The sequence below is a fragment of the Morus notabilis genome, unplaced genomic scaffold, assembly GCF_000414095.1.
Source record: "Morus notabilis unplaced genomic scaffold, ASM41409v2 Scaffold1185, whole genome shotgun sequence".
Lineage (NCBI taxonomy): Eukaryota > Viridiplantae > Streptophyta > Magnoliopsida > Rosales > Moraceae > Morus > Morus notabilis.
The window spans coordinates 502,489-519,125 of record NW_010357564.1 but is presented as its reverse complement, the minus strand read 5'-3'; the positions used below and the strand labels follow the sequence as shown (position 1 = coordinate 519,125).

Genomic DNA, 16,637 nt, shown 5'->3' with positions numbered 1-16,637 from the left:
ATATATATATATATATTTGATAACGTAGGGCATCCATGCCTCTTTGAGCACCGGACTAATCCCTAAGGTGTGTGTGGACCCTCCTATCCGAACACACCAGGACAAACTGAGGGAGGTACCCCAAGGGGAATGAAACGGCTCGAGAAGTCGGGTTGTCAGTGTACAAAAATAAATAAATAAATAAAAATAGCACGGGTCTTGTTTGTTCTTAAGAGGTTTATCAGTGTTTCTTTACATATTACACTCACAATGATATAACCAATGAATTGATGCTCCCAAAATCCCCATATAGCAACATTAGCACCTTTACCAAATTAGAGTTTGTATGATTGTCGTACGGGCTCAAATGACACTGTCCAAACCAAAATGTTCACTGGAAAGATATGTTCCAGAGACTTTTTGGTGATTCACAAGGTTCTAAGCCAAAAGAAAATAAAAATATTTATACAAGTGTAGGGAGCTCAGAGGCTAACATACTTTTAGCATTTCATCTCTCAAGTGCCAATATTAGGTGCTTGGGCTGCCACTGGTGGACCGTGTGAGTATCTCCATTGACCACAAGCAGAACATTTATCTAACTTCACGCAATTCTCCAGAGTGCAGAATTTACATGACCAAAATTTGTACTTGGTCCCCACATCTCTTGGCGTTTGCGTGCCGCAGACCTCGCAAATTGGAGCCAATGGCTGCAGTGGTGCAGCGTTTTTCATATGCAAAATGATCAATTAAAAGTGTACTAGGAATAAATAGCAATTGAACGCAATGCAACAACTAAATAAAAAGGAAAAAGGCTTATAGCTTGAGTTTCTTGCATGAATAGTGAAATATGTACCCATGGAAACCAGGTAACAGGGACTAGAAAGCTAGTAAAGGAGACTTAATAAACTTTACTAAATAATGCATGCAAAAAGTGAAAAAGGAAACAAAAATCCACGCTACAAAGAGATCATGTTTGAACCAAAAAATTAAAAAACTTACCGGATTCAACAAAGTGCATGTTCCACACTCCCACATGGCAGATTCCTCTATATTATGTTTGGTGTCAAAGTTAAACGTGGACCCAGAAGACGGCTCACAAGACAGATCCACAAAATTGGACCCCAAGTGGCCATTAGGAGATTGAACTGAAGAAAATTTATTTGATTCACGAATTCTCTTCCGTGACGTGGAATCTGAGGCAAGGACACTTGAATCATAACCAAGCTTTGAGGTTCCCGCACCTTGCTCCCTACGTGCAAGATCATGTGATTTATCAATGCTTCCTTCTCCATCGTCCACAGCTTCACCAGAAACAGAACCACACCAGAGATCATCCTGCAATCTCCTTTCTGCAGCCATTGCAGCAGCTTGTATAGGACTAAGGGCAACCATAATAGTGCTATCACCGCCAAGACGCTTAGGTCCAGATGGTAGAAGAGATCCCATACGGGATCGCTTTTCTGCTGCAGCAAGTGCAGTTGCACGAAGAGAAGAGAGAGGAGGTTGCCGGGAAAATCCACCCAAACACCTCCCAGGAAGATCAAACCCCTCCCCCGTGCCAGTTATTCCCTTGGTCATCAACTCCTCACATTCCTATGTAAAGTTAATAATTACAAGGGAAAATGAAAGGTTAATAAACATAAACCAACGCATCCAAATCAGAACTAGACTTACAGTTCACCTTGAAAAACAAACATATCTATTTGACTAACAACAATGACATGCTTTCTTTTTTTGTTTGTTTGTTTTTTTTTGTTCTTTTTTTGTTTTTTCTTTCGCCGACATGTTATAGTGCACAGAACTATACCGAGTAACAAAATACAATAGTTGCCAAGTAGGAGGTGCAAGCATATAGGTAAGGATCCATTTTCTTCATTTCATTTCTATCTCCTCATAAAGGAACACAACAAGAACATACCATAAAAGAAAGTGAAACAAATTAGAAAAACCATCTTTTAAATCAGAACTGATTGGTAATATTTCAAATCTAAAGAGATGAACCAGAGGAAGTGCAAGAAACTAACCAATTACATGCTATCATTTTTGTTGAACAAATAAAAAAAGAAGCAAACTTCAAATCTTGATCACCACAAGACAAATAGTATCCTTTTCTGGTGTAATACATTTCACGCCAAACAGAACAAAAATCCCAACAATAAGACAAAAAAAAATTCAACATTAAAATACAAAAACCGCAGCATAAACAATATGAACAATAAAGGAAAAAAGTATACCTTTCTAAGTTCATCCCAAAGCTTGTAGAAGCTAGCATTATGAGGGGCATGAACATTGTGACAAAGCTCGTGGAGCATTGTATCGAGAATTTGATCGAAAGGGAAGAAATCCCACTCCCGATTCGGCCTCCGAAGCCTGAGCTTCACCTGAACTCCTCCTCCTACATTCAGTCCCAGAAGAGACGGATTGTTTGGGCTGCCATTCACGTATTTACAAACAAAACAAAAAACAAAAATGTTACTTAAAAATTGTGCTTTACAAGTGAAATAAGTTAACAATTCTATTTAAAGGCGAAAAAACAGCCAAAAGTAAACGAATTGGGTTTAGTTGAATTAATTCTCAATAAAAACATAAACACAAAACATATGACAATACGAGAATATGAGAAATCTAACCATTAAAAAGATAAGAAAAGTAAAACGTGAAAACCCATTGTCATTTAAAGTGAAAAATATATACTTTATAAATTAGCCAAACTTAACTCTTTCTTCATAAACTAAATTCCAATTGTTATTGCGAAATAAAAAGAAAAAAAAAACCATTAAACAATAGAAAAGGAAATGAAAAAAAAAAAAAAAAACAGTCTTAACACGCCATTAGTAGAATCAATTCTCAATAAGAACAAAACCCATTAAACAAAAGAGAATTTGAAAATTTTGGAATTACAAAACTGAAACAAAAAAGTACCAGAATTCGGAGAGAAGCTTAACACGCCATTTGTGGTTACGCATAATGGGTTGAACCTGTTTGGCGATTCTTTCTAGAATCTTCTTGGCTTCTTCTTCTCCCGGCTTCTTCAAGGCCTTGATCTCCCATACTTTATTAAGGTCTCCCAAATTCATGCCTTCAAACAGGAGGAAAAAAAAACCCAGAAAAAAATTTCGAGTATTCCGAGAAAAATAAAAAAGAACCCAATTAAGATTAGGAGCTACGGATCAAGAAACCCATTATCGGAGCGATGGAAATCCGAAAAACCCATTTCGAAACTATTTTCTTTTTTTTCCTTTCGTTTTTTGGGTTTCGAATTTGGAATTTCAAAAGAAAAAAGGAAAAAAGATCCTTTATACGTGCTATCTTGGCGGCATTTGACACCGCACGTGCGGCGTTTTTTTTTTCTGGCTAAACCATTTTTAGCAGATTAAGCTATCATTATTTCTAAAAATTCAAAAATACCCCGCTCGGGCGGGATGTTTCAGGGCGGAGGTTTGCCGGAAAGCGGCAGCGATGACACTATGGCAGTTGATTCTGGTAGTAGACGATCAAATGGGGTAGTAGAGAGAGAGCCGAGAAGGGGGAGACGGAGAGAGAGAAGTTGAGAGCAAGAGAGCTAAAAAAGGAGAGAGAGAGAGAGTAAGAGTGTCAATTGGGCTAGACCGTTTATGGGTCGGGCCGTTTCCAGCCACTAAAGTGGTTAATTTGGCACGGCCCGGCGTAATAGTATTATGGGCTAGGCTGGCCCGGCACACCAAAAGAGCATGGGTTGAGCTTCATGTTTGAGGCCAGCAACTTAGGCACGGCCCAGGCACGCGAAAGGTTAGGTACGACCCAGGCACGCAATATGAAATTTTAATGAGGTTTGAGGCATTTTAGTGCTAACTGGTCGACTTATGTCGTCCAGTCATTTTCTTGTAATTTTTCATATTATTTTAATAAAATCACATTTTTTGTAGCATATGATATATTACTATTTTTTTGTCATCAAATATGAAAAAAAAATCCTTAAAAAATTATTAATTATAAGTGAAACTCAAGTGCATTAAAAAAATTAAATTAAATTTGAGTTTTGAGGGGAATCCAATGTAATCCGGTCATCCGGTAGCAGAGAAGTTGTAGGCCACTAGTCGATCGGTGATGCCTTTACCGGTCGACCGCCCTAGTCAATCGGTGCTTGCTCAACGATCATAAATTGGATCGTTGAACAGGGCCTTTAGTAGGGTCAGCCCAATAATGTGATGACCCTCCTGGGTGGCCGCCACCGTAGCTGAAATTAACTTGTACTTATTGGGATTTCTTAAAATTTGCAGAACATTTTTTTTATTTTTTTATTTTATATATAAGAATGAATAATTTCATAATTCGTAATAACAATTTCAAAAGAATATATCACTAAATTTCTTAAAGCTTTTCTTAATTTTAATTAAGGTAAAACCTTTTAGAAATATCCTTCAAATGAAGCAACGTTTGAACTCTTGTTTCAAATACTCTGTAAAAGCTTTTCTAAAGCTAGCCAATTCAATCGGGTCATCTAATTTGACTTCAAAACAGATTTTGTGAGAAATGTTAAATTCAAGTACATCTTAAAGTTCTTTTAAAATCAATCATTTATATCGTCATGTTTAAAATTTATTTATTTGTTACATGCACTGTTGCAACGTTCTAAAACTTAAATACTCAAGACTACGGTTGTTAGCTACAACCTCAGTTTCCTCAATATACATATGTACATATACTTTTTAAACATACATGGTTGAAACCTTTGAATCATATAGACATATACATGATTTTACTTAAACTTACTGCGGAAGATTTTATGTGTTAGCGGTATTCATTCTCATCTCCACCATTCGTCCACCGCTCGCCATTGCCCTTCAAGAATTGCTGATAGATTTCTTACCTACAGCATGAACATATCTGATTGGGCTTTCGCTCAGTAAGTAGGAATTATCTCTCACAAAATAACTGTAAGTACACATGAATAAATATACATGAGCTGATTATGCTTAATTATGATGTTTTATCATAGTCTTATTATCTTATCTTATCTTATCTTTCTTATGGGCCCGAGTGCTCGTACCACTTGCACGCAATCATCGGGACGTGAGGGTTTGTAAGGTCCCCCATGGCACCGTGATTATAACTGAACTGAATGCCTCCCTTGCGAAGGACATTATTATATTTTTTTCTTTCTTTTCTCCCTTGCAGAGCTTGAGTTACCTCCCTTGCGGAGGCTGGTACGGCACTCAACTGAGATTATTCTTATAAGTTTATCTTGACTTATTAAGGTGTATGCAGTATGACATGACATCACATACAATACTTAAAGCATAAACATGTATATATATAACATGTGTAATTTTTCTTTAAAATCTATTCATGCTATAGGCGAGATTCCTACTTACCTGATTTACAGAGCTGGAATCCACTCTTCGCCAAACAGCATATTCTCTTACTGGCTTACTTCTGAAAATGAACACCCATTGAGAGTGTGAGATTATCTATCGTTTGCTATTCTATTTTAGCAACTTATGAAGGAAATATAGCCCTTTACTTAACGCTTGTATTCCTTTCCTTTACTGAAGGATAATTTACTATAAGGATCAATTTATTAAATCCTCAAAATCTTATTTTCCTTAATTACCCTTAACATACTTATGTCTAGATTGAAAATCATTTACCCAATCTAGTAACTCATTCTCCATAATTTTCCTCATTAGACTTATTATGATATTAAGGCCCAATTCGACTTAGAAACTTATTAACGGCATTCTAACTCTTAGGCCGTTGAAATTTAAACTCAACTGGGTCTCTTGAATTAATACGGGCGTTAGACCCATATCCCATCTTTGTAATTCTAAGTACCTAACGTATTGGGCTCGTAGGTGCCCATCGGGATGATTTGCTCAAAACACTATTAAGCTTTTAAAAAAACTATCATTCAATTTTTATAAAATCGATTACTCACTTATTTAGTTACAAGCACTAAAATCCCGTTATAAAATCTCTTTTCGAATACCGACTTTTGAAACTATTCCACAAGTTGTTATACGGTTAATTTGTAAACCACCGTGAAACTATGTTGTAGAAACTCTTTTTTCAAAATCTTTCTTCACGGCTATTCCTCGTTTAAGCAAGGTCTAAAATCATAGTATTTTACTGAATTCATATCTTGGGTTCTTTGATAACCTTTTGTTAAAACCGACACTGTTTTAGTTTTGTTTTGTTAAAAACTGTGCAGTTTTTGAAATCTGCTTTTTACTGCATCTTAGATACAGATTTCAAAATTTTGTTCTTCGCGACAATTCTTCGTCTCGTCGAGATCTAAAATTATTGTTTTTGGTGAAAGTTGAAATTCAACCTCTGAAGGCCTCGTTTGGCTAAAAACATTGGCTGCTGTTTTTTTTCCTTTGCTGTAGGAATGCTGCAGCAATCTTTTAAAATACTGCGGATGCTATAGCAATGCTGTAGTAAAAATTTTCTTTTTGAAATTGTGTTGGACAGCCTGTCCATTTTTTACAAAATGGCTTCAAACTTGCTTTTAGAGTTAAAGTTGGGTTTTGTCCTAGTTACCGAAAATGTTCCAAACCTTGAGGGCTATAAGTTCAAGCTTTGAAACACCAAAAATCTTGCTCTTGGGTCCTCATTTTCACGTTCAAAGTAACCGAAAAATTTTTCCTCTAACCAAAAGTAAGCAACTTCAACCATGTATAAACATACCACATATTGCTAATCAATCTAACCTCAAAACTCACAAAACCAACATAAAACTCACACACCCTTATTACAACTTATTTTTCTTGAGGATCACAAATTTACATCAATAGATTCTCAAACTTAAACTTTGCTAAAATGGAAAATAGAGAGTAAGGTTTTAGAATTTATACCCTTGAAGAAAATCATTGGTTAGGCTTCTCCTAGGATCCTTTGATCTCATTCTTCTCCTTCTATTGTTTACTAGTGGCTTAGGATTAGGAGAGTGAGAGAAACTTTTTGAGAGAGTATGGGTGGAGTGGCCAATTTTGGGGTGGAGAGGAAAGAGGAGAGAAAAAAAAAATGGAGCCTAGCTTGTGATGGTTCCTTTTATAGGCAAGTTGGTGATAATTTATTTAACCTAAATTCCACTCCATTAGTCAACCAAATTTTTGGTTCAAATCCCCCATCCTTGGCCGGTTCATTTCCCCTTCAACTACTACTATCACATCACCTTACCATGAAATCCTCTAGCACACTCCACTAGCCAATTTTGGCTCTAATTTCCTAAGCTTGGCTGGCCAAGTGAAGAAAATAGAGGGAAAAATATAACATACCCCCATCACATCACATTTTATCTGACCAAACTTAACCCACTTTTGTACTTTTATCTCATCTCTCAAGTTTCTCTTGAAACTGCTAAAAATTATACTAACTGTAAGTAAGTAACTTAGCCGACAGGAAATTATAGTTTTTGATGGTTCCTTTTCTACTGCTTATTTACAGTTCAATATTAATTCCCGACTACTTCGACATTACATTAAATTCTTACTCGCGTAATATCTTGAACTGTTTCAAGTCTTGAAATTAATTCTAGACTAAACAAATTCTAGATTTAACTTTTCTGCATTATATCCTGGGAATGACATTGTTTCTGATGATGTCAACTCCCGAGCTCACATTGTACCCTTCTACTATAGGTATTTATCTTGTGACTTGAACCTAGCTGTCTGGCAATTAAGGATTTTCTCTTCTTTTAAAATGTCAGTACGTTTTTTATACGCTGCTAACATCGTGCTGTACTTGGAGATTCTTGAAATTAAGATTCTCAAACTATATTTGTACTGAAAATTCTTCCGCCTTAGATGACGGTGAGAATTTATCGATCGAATTTACCTGATCGTAAACATGAACTTAACATGAAATCTGCTACAGAATTTAGGAATACAGATATTAATTCCATAAATCCTTCATTCACATAATATTTTCTAGGAAAATTCTTGGCTTAAATACATAAATTGTATTATTTAAGGTCTGAAATTTTCTCAGACATTACAAATAAAGTCCTAAAGGGCCGGCCGTATGAAGGTCTTACAGGACCATTAGTAGGATTAGCCCATAAGGGCTCAGGGCCCAGGGTCGGGGCTGTCCCTGAGGGTCTCCCCTCAGGCTGGGCCTGAGGGTCTCACCTTAGGCCTCAGGCCCGACCCAAGCCTAGCCCTCTACTGTAGAGGGCCGTGCAGAGAAGTTGTAGGCCACCAGTCGACTGGTGATGCCTTTACCGGTCGACCGCCCTGGTCAATCAGTGCCTGCTCAACGACCATAAATTGGACCGTTGAACAGGGCCTTTGGTAGGGTCGGCCCAATAAAGTCCTAAAGGGCCGGCCATATGAAGGTCTTACAGGACCATTAGTAGGACCGGCCCATAAGGGCTCAGGGTTGGGTTTGTGCCTGAGGGTCTCCCCTCAAGTTGGGCCTGAGGGTCTCCCCTCAGGCCTTAGGCCCGGCCCAAGCCCAATCCTCTATTGTAGAGGGCCGTGCCGGCCGGTTCAGTCCTTTTGATACCTCTTAGAGAGATGAGGGTGCGTTTGGAATTGGTTTCAAAATGATTTTGTTTTCAATAAAAAGTAAAAATGAGATTGTGTTGAGAATCATTTGGGACCGATTCTGAAATTGTATTTGGTTAGTTTTTTATGAGATTGTTTTGAGTATAATAAAAAAATAAAATCGTGTTTATTAATTAATATATTATAATATTATTGATAAGTACTAAAACATGAAAATAAAAAAGTGAAAACAACTTTCAATTCTAATTCCTTCACAAAAACCATTCTCACTCTTTTCATTTTTATTTTCATTTTCAAAACATTTGCTAAACAAACGTCGTTTTATTTTCATTTTCATTTTTTTCTTCTCGAAATTTGTGAAAACTGTTTTCAAAATGGTTCCAAACAAGCATGATGTGTCGAGAGTGAGAGAGATGGAGACAAATCGGAGTTTTTTAATTTTATGAAATAAACGGGTCGTCTTTAGTGTTTCAGGTGAAAAAGGATAAAATAAAAAATAAATTTTAATTTTAATTATTTTTTATTTACTAATTAATTAAAATAATTATGCTATTTATAAGTTTAAAAAATTTGGTGTATGATACAATTTTTTTTTTTTATAAAATTGTAGTAGCATATTTTTGAAACTAAATTAAGTAAAAAATAAAATTTAAAACTATTTAAAGTAAATAGTAGTTGACTGTATAAATTGTTCATTTACGATTGGTAAAAAATAATTTACATGATAAAAATTTTTATAATTTGAAATTTTTTTTATTGATTGTAAAAAGAAGATTTATGTAGAGAAAAAATATTTTTTACGAGTAATAAAAAAAACATTTATACGATAAATTGATATTTACTGTAAATGTTTCAAATCTACAATTTAATTTAATTATTTACTGTAAATCTGTTATTTATTTTATTCTCTTTATTGTATGTGAATTTTTGGTGTGAGTCATAGGATGGAGTTTTTTCTTTTTTTTTAATGGAAAAAGGTGATCAACGATGGAGATTGCATAAAAGTAAATTTGGAGGACTAATTAATTGTTAAAATTAAAAATTTACCTAATAAATCATCAATGAAGTAAAGAAAATAAAATAATATTGACTGCCAGTATTTATAAATATTTTTGAAAATCTCAATATTGTCTTGAAACCCCTAATCCTGAAATCATATAGTATTCTCTACATTTAAATGTGAATTGTAAAGGTTTAAATATTGCTGATGAGAAAAAGAAAAAAAATATAAATATATTTTTCTTAACTACTTTGACTTTTAGAGTGTGTTTGGATCTCGTTCCAAAATGATTTTATTTTTCGTATGAAAATAGAAATGAAAATATTTTCATTTCCATTTTAGAATCATTTCTGAAAATGCGTTTGATAATTTTATTCAGAGATTATTTTCAGTTTAAAAAAAACTGAAACTGTGTTTGGTGGTTTAATTTTTAAGAATATGTAATAGTGTTTAAAATAATAATATATTAAATAAATAATAATTGAAATAAAATTCGTGAAAAATCTCCAGCAGACATCAACCTAACTTCATTCCAAAGCAATTGTAAGTTTATTCTCTAAATATTAAGGGCTCAATTTTATACTTTCAGAAAAAAATAAGGAAACCCAAAAAGTATTTAACATATTTAAATCGGCAATTCTTCAACTGGCCAGGCAAGAGGATGATTGGAAAACTTGTTCAGACTTTTGGAGCGACCCAAGTGAGGGCGTGGCTGCGATCGTCCCCCTTGACTTGCTCTGGTCTGAAATGGGTCACAAAAGAAAGTGGTAGGAACAAAATTTAGGGGAGAGTTACTGGCCCTGAATTTGTTGAAAATTGCAGACACCATGTTGGGATCTTCAGGGGCATTAGGAAGGTCGTCAATGGCCTCCTCCTACTCCAAATCTCATGATTGTCATCGTCGTCCCTAGAGAAGACCGAAGAAGAAAGACCAGAGCAAACTGGAGAAGAGAGGCCATATCAGAGAGGACCGGTGAACTGTAACTGAAGAGGACGAGAAGAAAACGGAGAAATTCAGGAAGAGATTGCGTGAGAGAGATCGCGTGTGAGAAGTGCAGGGCTGAAAAAAATTTCAGAGCAGAGAAAATGGAAATAGAAAAAATGAAAACGAGTTTAATTTGTTTTCAGAATGATAGTAGTTTTTGGGAAAAATACAAAAACAATTTTGCTTTCATTTCTGGTACGGTGTTGAACCAAACACCATCGTTATGTTGTTTTCATTTTTTTCTCCTCGAAAAATGTGAAGAACGTTTTCAAAAACGGAAACAAACAGGCCCTTACTTTCTTTGTGTGTTTTAATTGCAGCCAACTGTTAGCAAAAAGGAATACCGGTAAATCACGGATGCCCAACATATTTGTCTTAGATCTCGTTCGTTTTGCAGATTCAAATTTTCAATTTGAGTTGAGATGTGACATTTTTTAAAACTTTTAACTGTAGTAAAAAAAAAAAATTAGATATGACATTTTTTAAGGATTTTTAACTATAAAAATTTAAAACTGAAAATTTGAATCGGTGAAATAAATGAAACTTTAAAATTTCTATTCTAATAAAGAAAACACAATGACCACGTATGTATGTGTGTATATATAAATATATAGAAATATATATATATATATATATATATTTATTGTCAATGGAATGATTCTTTAGAGGTATTAGATTGAATGAATTCTCGAGAAAATGGAATTAAAGATACAGCTTCTCAATAACAGGAATTAAAAGAACTTATGATTCAAGCAAAATAAAATAAAAGGATTTTGGTGAGTAAGAACTAAGTAGCTAGGTCAAGCAAGAAATAAGCAAAGAAGTCTCACAAAATAAATAATAGATAATAAATAAATGAGAACTCAAGATCCGTACATGTTTATCCGAGCTTTATCAATATTTCTCTACATTCATCCATAGCAGTAAATAAATAATGCTCCCAAAATCCCCACATAGAATAGGACCATCTTTAACGAAGTTTATATTTGAATGATTCCCATATGAGCTCAAACAACACTACCCCAACTACAACCTTTAGTGGAAAAAGATAGTCCTCTTAACTTGGAACTATTGAGAGATTGTACTAAAAAAGAGCTATTCATTTCATGACTCGTCCTCGGAGACGTCGAATCCGAGACATGGCCACTTGAAATCTGAGATGGGGACACTTGAATCGCAACCGTGATTTGACGTTTCTGTGCTTTGCGCGGGTGCATGCAAGGTCATTTGATTTGTCCGAGCATCTTTTTTCATCCACAGCAGTGTCATGAGATGCAGCACAACACCAGTGATCAACCCGCACATTTCTTCTTACTGCAGCCATTCTTTATGGTGGTCCTATTGCCACCAAGGAGCGTCGTGCCTTCTTTAGGTTTGCAGGAACCCAAATGCCTCAAAGCGACAGGCATTCCCTTGGCCACTAGGTCCTTCCATTCCTGCATAAAATTAAGAACTTGTGCATAAATTACAAGGGCAAAATAAAACGTTTAAAAACATTAAACAATGTTTGGTGACTGAGAGGCATGGAAAGTAGAAAGGTAGGAGAATATAGAAATCAAAGTGCGGAGGATAGAAAAGAATGAGCGAGTTTTTTGGCGTGTAATCGAAGAACAAAGGAAAGAAATTGTGATCTATGAGGTGAATGAAGAAGAAGAAAGATACAAAATCTGGTGGCAAAACAACCTGATGAAACGATCGGTTCCATAAGTACAATCAAAGATGAATAAGAGGAAGAACATTTTTTTTAAAAATATATACACAGTTATTTGTGTTGCTAAAAAAGTGAACTTCAAATCCATAAGCCGACTACCGCAAGAAAAAAGACCAACTTTTTCAATAAACAAGACAAATTTATACAGATCAAACAAATATAAGAACAAGCCCAACAATAAAACGATAACAAGTTCAACATTCCCAATACAAAAATCAGAGAGAAAACAATACATTTCTAACTTGGTTATAAGAAGTCCATGTCCTACATTCAATCCTAGATTAGATGGATCGTCTGGGCTGCCATTCATGCATTCACAACAACAACAATAACAACAAGCCTTAATCCCAACTTAATTGGGGTCGGCCATTCACGCATTCACAGACGAAAAAATAATAAAAATTTGTACTTTGGAAGAGAAACAAATCAGCTCTTTCTATAGAAACAAATTTTCAATTCCCAAAGAACAGTAAAAAGGAAAAGTTCAGTGTTTTGATGAGCCTAAGGTGACAAATGACAATTGGTATTATTTGAACTAATTATCCCTAAAAATGAAACCACAGAACACACGAGGATATGAGAATTGGAACAACTAAAAAGTATAAAGAAAGAAAAAAGTGAGAAAAGATGCAATTTAGAGCCGAAACAAATTTAACTCTTTCTAACAAAATTTCAATTCTTTTTGCATTAAAATGAACAATCAGTAAAAAGAAAACACTTCGTTTTGATCCTAAACTGACGTTTAGTCAAATTGATATCAATAAGAACAAAAACTTAAAACACAAGACATTCAACATGAGCTATTTTGTTATTAAAAAAAAAACAATTTAAAATTGAATTATAATGAAGAAAAAAACAATTTAAAATTGAAAGAGAAAATTTAATTGTAGGTCACAAAAGATGCACTTTGTAACTCAAACAAATTTAAGTCTTTTTGCAGGAACAACAACAACAACAATAAACAATGATAACGAAAAACTTAGGGACTATTTAGTTTACACGTTCAAGTCAGTGATTATAATTTATTATCGAGAACTTTGTGAGAACAATTAGCGGGAAATTTTTAAATTCAAATTCTTTGTGGGAGGAAAACACTAGAATTAAAATCATGGGTTTAAGACCCCGTTCATTTTAATGATTCAAGTTTAGAATTTCAATTTTACTATAAAATGACATCTAACTTTTTTACTATAGTTAAAAGTTCTCACATAAAGTCACATCTCAACTCGAATTAAAAACTCAAATCAGCGAGCTGAACGAGACCTAAATATATTTGCCAAACGCGCCCTCAATCTTTTGATGAGCCAAAAGTGGCTGACAAGATTAGTAAGATCAATTCTTAATAAGAACAAAAACCTAAAACACAATGCAATTTGAGAATTATTTGAACCATTAGAAAGAAGGTTAAAAAAAAAAAAGAAGTGAAGATCAAACTACCAAAATTCGGCGAGTAGTTCGACATCCCAACCGTGACCTTGCATAATGGGTCCGAGCACTCTGGCGACCGAATACAGGATCTCTTTGGCTTCCTTTTTCCTTGGCATGTTCAATGTTGTAATCTTCCATACCCTTGAATGTTAGGGTCTCTAACGTTTTTGCTCTTCATGACTTCAAACATGAAAAAGAATAAAAAAATATTCAGAAAAGAAATTCTAAAATTTCCAGTTTTCCCACATAAAAAAAAAGACTACGGATTCAGAAATCCATTACTTTTTGAAAATACGAAAATCCACCTTAGGATTATGGAAGTTTTTACTTTTTTGATGAAATTAGATGAAGAACAAGACAGGCCCCGTTCACTTCGCTTATTCGAGTTTAGAATTCGAGTTGAGATGTGACTTTATGTGAGAGCTTTTTACTGTAGCAAAAAAGTTAGATGTGATTGTTTGTGAGAGCTTTTTACTGTAAAAAAAACTTGAATTCTAAACTCGAATTAATGAAGTGAACGGAGCCTCAGTTTATTAACTAGAACGCCAACAATTTGACCTAAAAAGTCAGAAGAAAAATTTTGTTTTGTTGATAAAAAATTGTAATAAATGAAATAAAAAAAATGCAGAATGGCCTGTTTATGTAGGGAAATCAAATAAAGCCTAAACCTACTATAAATTGACAGTTCGAAACCAAATCTGACTAAAAAAAAAAAAGAAAAACTCAATAATCTTAATAAAGCAGGACAATCCTAAATCTTCAAGATTTTTTAGGTAAAAGAGAGGAAACTTTTTGAAGTAAAATTTAATTAAACTAAACTAAAAGAAACACAAGTCTAAATAGCACGAACAAAAAAAAAAAAACGAAAGTTATTTTGCGATTTTCACAAAAAAAAAAAAAAAAAAACAAAAAACCAACGAATCGCACATAAACTCGAAGACAAACTAAAAAAACTACGAAAAGGATCGTTACCCTCAAGGGTTTGGTCCCATTAGAACAGCTTCTGAACTTTTTATGATGGTTGTTGTCGTTTCGTCGTCGTTGCCGGTATGGCGTCAGAAGTTTCTTGAAACTGGCGGGCAGGGCGGCGGCGGTGGTGTCGGAGAGTGAAAGGGAAGGCAGTAATAATGGGCATTTTTAATTTCGTTTTTTGTTTTTAGTGATTTTAATGTGAATTTTAATTTTAAATTTTTTGCTTTTTAGGGAAAGTATTTTTATTATTTACATGTAAGTAGGAAAGATTAATGTTAATACTATTAAAAAGAGTAACTTTTAGGTTAATTTATGGGTTAAAAAAAATAATTTACAAAGAACCAATAAATTATTAATAATATAAGATAAATTTTAAAATAATAGTAAAAATAAAATAATATTACTTTTCAAAATAATCGTTACTTTTTAAACTATAATCTGCGAGTTACAAAAAAAAATAATTTATGAATTACGAAAAGAGAATCTACAAATTACTTGTAACATAAGATAAATTTCCATTGATGTCACATTCTGGTTTAATTCTAGGTAATTAAGGTCTTATTTGTTTTATAAATTTGAGTTTTTAATTTTAATTTAGATGTGATATTTATTAAAAAAATTTAATTATAATAAAAAATATTAAATATGATATTTTTAAAGAATTTTTATTTATAAAAACTTAAAATTAAAAATTTAAATATGTAAAATGAATTAGACCTCCTTTAAAAAAAAAGTACAAAATATATTCCGTTTTTATTAAATTATATTATTATACAAATCATGACAACTCACAATTATTAAAAAGATATACTGTATAAGAATTTATGTCAAGTACTCTGAATAAGTGGACCTCTTCTTGCGAGCTCTTGGAAGCACAAATTATTGCCTTCACCGAAAGTGTAAATTGGGGTAGGAAAAGAGGGAGAAAGATTGGTGAGGAAAAACAGAGATACTTTCTTTGAACAAAAGTCCTGTTGTTATTCTCCACTAGAGTGTTTTCCCATCTAAATCAGCAATCTTATTTCAGATCCTTTGGAAGAAGAGAAAACTTTCATCATTCAAAGGAGATATATTAAAGAGAAGCACAAAGATTGCTACAACCAAAGTTATCTTCTCCTGTTTACAACTAGCATTAAGATCTTCACTTAATTCTCCAAAGGTATATCTCTTTCTTCTTACCTTCTACTTTATAATTATGTGATTTAATTCCAAGTTTTGTTTTTAGAGAAAAAGATGTTACCAGTAATATTTTTGATATAGTAATCTTTGTAAAGAATCCTTTTTTTTTTCCTTAATTCCGTTGTAATGTTTTCGGCTTTTTTATTTTTAATTTTTAAACCCTCTTTTGAATAATAAAAGACAAATATGTAAAAATATGGCCAAATTAACATGGTTGAAGAACAGAAATAGTTGGAGTTTCTATTATTTGCTTTAATTTTTTGGTCAACTTATTTTTCTTATTTCAATGTCGTTTCATTTGAAGTAGCCGTTTTTAAGCTCTGCTTTTTCTCTACCCGCTAACTTGAATCCTTAAAATTTAAAGATATTGTACAAGCTATTGTACGAAACATTATTTGTGTTTCTCAAACGTTAAGGAAACTCATTAACATTTTGAAGAGTATTATTATGCAAATATCTTAAATAATAATAACCTCACATAGGCAAACGAATAAAATCAAATTGTTAATAGTAAACGAAGAATATTTTATATAATCTTCAACCACTCCATCAAAAAAAAAAAAAGTATCACTGGAAAAGTAGAAAAAATAGGAAAGATTGGAGTGATTCTTTTTGTTTCTTTTGATAGCAAGTTACTGTTTTTGAGCTCATAATTGTACTCTAGAATGCTTACTGCTTACCATCATTTCCATCTTATTTCAGTTGTTTTTGAGGAAGAGAAACCATGGCTGAACTCGTGGGAAGTGCTCTTCTCTCCGGCTTCCTTAATGTTGTAATGACTGAGAAAATTTCAGACCTTAAATAATACAATTTATGTATTTTTAAGCCAAGGATTTTCTTAGAAAATATTATGTTATATTGTGAATGGAGGATTTATGAAATTAATATATGTAT

At 33.5% G+C, this 16,637-nt stretch overlaps 1 protein-coding gene across 1 annotated transcript; it reads right to left on the bottom strand.

Moving 5' to 3' along the window:
- Window positions 1-250: 250 nt before the first annotated feature.
- Window positions 251-3,498, bottom strand: LOC21401214. Its single transcript, XM_010090164.2, has 4 exons — window positions 2,902-3,498; window positions 2,214-2,409; window positions 979-1,572; window positions 251-686 (listed from the first exon to the last, which is right to left on the bottom strand). The coding sequence occupies exons 1-4, from the start codon at window positions 3,054-3,056 to the stop codon at window positions 495-497; spliced, it is 1,137 nt and encodes a 378-aa protein (XP_010088466.1). The 5' UTR covers window positions 3,057-3,498; the 3' UTR covers window positions 251-494.
- Window positions 3,499-16,637: the final 13,139 nt, after the last annotated feature.

What these genes read in the sequence shown, in the direction of transcription:
- LOC21401214 (XM_010090164.2), bottom strand. Translation starts at nt 3,056, where the DNA reads ATGAATTTGGGAGACCTTAATAAAGTATGGGAGATCAAGGCCTTGAAG. An exon ending in AAGCTTCTCTCCGAATTCTG is followed by an intron (nt 2,410 to 2,901) that starts GTACTTTTTTGT and finishes CGTGAATGGCAG; the next exon opens with CCCAAACAATCCGTCTCTTC. An exon ending in TTTGGGATGAACTTAGAAAG is followed by an intron (nt 1,573 to 2,213) that starts GTATACTTTTTT and finishes AACTTTACATAG; the next exon opens with GAATGTGAGGAGTTGATGAC.